At 31.3% G+C, this 834-nt stretch overlaps 2 protein-coding genes across 2 annotated transcripts in view; both read left to right on the top strand.

Annotated features, from left to right (window-relative positions):
* LOC108687817 (transmembrane protein 203) overlaps nt 1-596 on the top strand; it is a 1,633-nt gene extending 1,037 nt beyond the window's left edge. The window contains exon 2 of the mRNA XM_018193797.1: nt 321-596. The gene's annotated coding sequence lies outside the window, so the exon portion shown is untranslated. The remainder of the gene's footprint in view (nt 1-320) is intronic.
* LOC108687814 overlaps nt 451-834 on the top strand; it is a 3,753-nt gene continuing 3,369 nt past the window's right edge. The window contains exons 1-2 of the mRNA XM_018193793.1: nt 451-461; nt 562-623. Coding sequence (XP_018049282.1) covers nt 596-623 — 28 coding nt within the window. The 5' untranslated portion in view covers nt 451-461; nt 562-595. The remainder of the gene's footprint in view (nt 462-561; nt 624-834) is intronic.

Below are 834 nucleotides of genomic sequence, written 5' to 3'. Positions count from 1 at the left end.
TATAAAATTAATTAATATAAAAATCATTTAAAAAATATTTTTAATAAAAAAAAATTGAAATAGAAATCGATTCTTTTAAAGTTATGACTTTGCAGAGCACGATTTACTTGAACTATTCACGAGAGTTCAATATTTAATATGCTATCGAATTATTTTTAACCACTACGTTCTAATATTCCATGCAGCGCTTGGAATTTATGTTTCTTAGAGAATGTTGATAGAAACTAAGACAGAAGTTTCCTTATATAAAAATAACAGGCCTGTGAATCATAACATAACATAGACGATAAATTTAACACTGCTCCATTTAAACTCTAAAGATAAACAACTGACCAGCAATCCAGGTGCTTTATGTGGGCATATATGCCCCCTCCAGTCCTCTTCAGCCAAGATCAATAATCCTAACTGAGACAGTGGATGTATTCAGTGAGAAGGGGTGCGTGAATCAAGTCATTCTATAGGTAAAGCCTGTTGCTGCTACCACATTTCACAAGTTCACAGAATGTGCTACATTAAACGCCACATTAATTGTCTGTCATAAGACTGATTATCAATTACAAGATTTAGTGATGTGCTGTGGATATACCGAGGGATTATGGATAAGCTGGCTAATTGGACTCATGGTTAGTTTTTATATCTTTAATTTTTAATACACGAAGGATGACGGCAAGTGCCATTTTTGTATATAAAACGCGATTAAATTTTCAACATATTGAAATAATAATACGCTAAATTAACAGCATGTTTCCTTTGTTGGACTGAAGCTTATTGGAAGCTATATCAATTTAAACAATAAATTATAATTTATGTAGAATAATGTAGTATACCATGTAA

Source organism: Atta colombica, unplaced genomic scaffold (genome assembly GCF_001594045.1).
Source record: "Atta colombica isolate Treedump-2 unplaced genomic scaffold, Acol1.0 scaffold216, whole genome shotgun sequence".
In the NCBI taxonomy this organism is placed as follows: domain Eukaryota; kingdom Metazoa; phylum Arthropoda; class Insecta; order Hymenoptera; family Formicidae; genus Atta; species Atta colombica.
Note: the sequence above shows the minus strand (reverse complement) of the source record. Positions and strands in the feature narration are given on the sequence as shown.